Source organism: Eurypyga helias, unplaced genomic scaffold (genome assembly GCF_000690775.1).
Source record: "Eurypyga helias isolate BGI_N326 unplaced genomic scaffold, ASM69077v1 scaffold37732, whole genome shotgun sequence".
NCBI classification, from domain to species: Eukaryota; Metazoa; Chordata; class Aves; order Eurypygiformes; family Eurypygidae; genus Eurypyga; species Eurypyga helias.
The window spans coordinates 13,426-16,595 of record NW_010235980.1 but is presented as its reverse complement, the minus strand read 5'-3'; the positions used below and the strand labels follow the sequence as shown (position 1 = coordinate 16,595).

At 53.4% G+C, this 3,170-nt stretch overlaps 1 protein-coding gene across 2 annotated transcripts in view; it reads left to right on the top strand.

Moving 5' to 3' along the window:
* The window catches only part of HIAT1 (hippocampus abundant transcript 1), a 6,156-nt gene that overhangs the window by 1,478 nt on the left and 1,508 nt on the right, over positions 1 to 3,170 (top strand). For both annotated transcript variants that reach the window (XM_010146935.1, XM_010146936.1), the window contains exons 3-8: positions 338 to 465; positions 1,099 to 1,213; positions 1,385 to 1,603; positions 1,874 to 1,987; positions 2,458 to 2,529; positions 2,940 to 3,053. In XM_010146935.1, the coding sequence (XP_010145237.1) occupies positions 338 to 465; positions 1,099 to 1,213; positions 1,385 to 1,603; positions 1,874 to 1,987; positions 2,458 to 2,529; positions 2,940 to 3,053 (762 nt within the window). The remainder of the gene's footprint in view (positions 1 to 337; positions 466 to 1,098; positions 1,214 to 1,384; positions 1,604 to 1,873; positions 1,988 to 2,457; positions 2,530 to 2,939; positions 3,054 to 3,170) is intronic.

Sequence of the window (3,170 nt, the reverse complement as noted above, 5' to 3'; positions counted from 1 at the left end):
GATGAAAAGGCAGTTGACTAACCCCCGATGATACCCACAGTGTCCAGGCGGGTATTTTCAGTTAATGTCTGTGTGTAGCCTAGACAGCGAGCTATAACCGGCCGTTCGTAAAACTGCGGGTGTGACTGGGCCATCTGCACGCTGAACTCCATGTGGCTCTGAGGCAACCCATCCCAGGTTCTGTGTGACCGGCTGTGGGATGGGCAGGCTGTAGCGCTTGCCTGTGGTGCCTTGCTCTGCAGTCACGCGCGTCATGAAACAGCACAGCCTGCTGCCACGTGTGGTTTGCTCGGCAGTCACCTCTTCGTTCTAACTTAAAATGTTTCCTTCTCTGTAGGGCTTGCTGTCGTTCCTCAGTGCGCCACTCATAGGTGCCCTGTCCGACGTGTGGGGACGCAAGTCCTTCTTGCTGCTAACGGTGTTTTTCACCTGTGCGCCAATACCGCTCATGAAGATCAGCCCGTGGTCAGTAACCCCTTTCACGCTGGATTTGCTGTCCCTGTTGAGGTTGCCGGCCGGTGCTGTCGTTGGTAGCATTGCTGGCAAAGTACCGACTACCCCGCAGGAGGTCAAGGCCTTTGTGTGACTTCAGTGCAAAGCTGGGGGAAGGGACTGGGATGAAGCAGCTGCCACAGGCCAAGTGCCTTGGGCAGAGTTTTCGAGCCACGGTTTGAGCTCCATGCTGTAGGCCCCACTCCTGACTCCAGCCCAGTTGCTGTAGGTGGCAGGATGCTGCTGTCATTTCTGTGATGAAATGATGAGCGCTGGTGCGCTTCTCATGAAGAGAAGGCTGACGGTGGGATCCATCAAGGACCAGATTCTCAAAGCAGCGAAGTACCTACATTGCTCTGGGTCGTGGGCAGTCAAAGGTGGTCTACGACCTCGTTTCCTAGAAGTGTGTAATCACAGCAGCGTTTCGTAGCAGTTAGTGCTCGCTGCGCTAAGGAGGAATCGTGGCTGCACATTCACAGTGGCCTGGTCGGAGTTTATCCTATTACTGGCTAGGAGAAGTTGGACGAGATGCTTTACTCTTGAGCTCTACTTGGATTGTAAAGAGAGACTTTGTTGCTATTCTGATGTGGTTTATTTTGTCCCCAGGTGGTACTTCGCTGTCATCTCTGTCTCTGGAGTGTTTGCAGTGACGTTTTCTGTGGTTTTTGCATATGTAGCAGACATAACGCAAGAGCATGAGAGGAGCATGGCCTATGGTTTGGTAAGTGGGTTTGGCTCTGTTCTGTGGTAGTCCGTAGGCAAATTCCTTTTTTTCTTTCTTCTCTGGCAAGTTGATTCCAGCTGGGGAAAGGTGGTTCTGTTTAACTGTTCCTGTCATCCAGTCCTGTTGACTCTGGCCACTGGTGATCTCGCCCGCTGTCACCTGTTGCAGGTTTCAGCAACGTTTGCGGCCAGTCTGGTCACCAGCCCCGCTATTGGCGCCTACCTCGGCCGCGTCTATGGGGACAGCCTGGTCGTGGTCCTGGCTACAGCAATCGCCTTGCTGGACATTTGCTTTATTCTCGTCGCTGTACCGGAGTCGCTGCCGGAGAAGATGAGGCCAGCGTCCTGGGGAGCACCCATTTCCTGGGAGCAGGCTGACCCTTTCGCAGTGAGTGGTTTAAACATGGACTCGTTTGTCAGCTGTAAACGTTGGGCTTTCGAGAGCTGGAAGGGACTGAATTTACCACCTTTCCATCTGGAGAAGCAAAGCCCGTGTCTTTCCCAGTGTAACCTCACAGTCGCTGCTAGCACCTTTGCCAACAACCGTGCTAAACAGGGGCGTGCTCTGGTGCCACGCAGCGGCTGCTCCGCCTGACGCGCGTTCTGGCCTCTCGCTGGGTGCGCCCCTCTGAGCACCCTCTGGTTTTTCTTGCCGTAGTCGCTGAAGAAGGTTGGCCAGGACTCCATCGTGCTGCTGATCTGCATCACAGTCTTTCTTTCCTACCTCCCAGAGGCAGGTCAATATTCCAGCTTCTTCCTATACCTCAGACAGGTACGGTCATGTTTTCGTAGGGATTTGAACAGAACTCGGTTTGTAGGGAACTTTCCAGAGTTGCTGAACTAACATAGGAGTACGGGTGAGCGGCTGAATGAAAAGGCTTCTGGCAGCTGGCACAAGGCCTCTTGCTGCTGCTTCTGGCTCCATGGGCTACGAGAGGCTGCAGGCGAACGAGTTACAGCTTAGCGTGTCTTGTCATTATTCACGTTGTTCTTGGACCGCGAGGCTTACTGCATTAACCTGCTCCCTGTGTTGAGGGAACCATTTACTTGTTTCCTGTTTATGCCCCTTCATTTTTGTATAGTTGCCTGAGTTAATGAGGAGATAAAACCACCCAACTCTCCTCAGTTGAGGGGGACTTGGATAATTATCAGTCTCCTGCACTTTGTGTTTCCCCACTGGTGTTTGTGATGTCACAGCACGTGGCTTACGGCTAATAACCAAACTGCCTTTTTTTCATACAGATAATGGGATTTTCATCTGAAAGCGTTGCAGCGTTTATTGCGGTCCTTGGGATTCTGTCCATTATTGCACAGGTGAGTGGCTGCTGCGTTCCGCCGGCTCCGTGACTTTGGGCGCGTCAGCACTGCGCAGCCCTCCCGTAGTAGAGTGGGAGGCGCCTGGTCTGCAGCTGCTTCTCCAGCGGCATTTGGTTCACCACCATCCGCAGGGCATGGGATGTGGGCAGAGGAAACCCTCTGGGCAGCAGGGAAGGGGTGGCAGTGTGTGCAGGCCGCTTGTGTGAGTGCTGCTGTTGGGCAGAGGCTCCTGGTGCCTGTCCAGTGCTGCTTGTGGAGGCTCTTACTTGGCTTCTAGAATGTGTTGGTGTGCAGTTGTCATGTAGAGCGTGGTCTGAGGGTGGTGTTAAAGCTGTGAATTCATCTGTGTATGGTTAACATTTGGAATAAAATGTGATTTTTCTTTTCTGCTGTCCCCGCTCTCTCAGACAATAGTGTTGAGTTTACTCATGCGCTCCATCGGGAATAAAAACACCATCCTGCTGGGCCTCGGATTTCAAATACTGCAGCTCGCATGGTACGGCTTTGGCTCGGAACCGTGGTACGTTCGTTGCCTTCTGCCCGCTAACGACACGGCGTGTTCGGCGCTGTACCCCTTACCGAGGGCAACACGTACACCCGTGTGCCAGGAGGTCGCTATGCTTTGCCGGATGACGTGG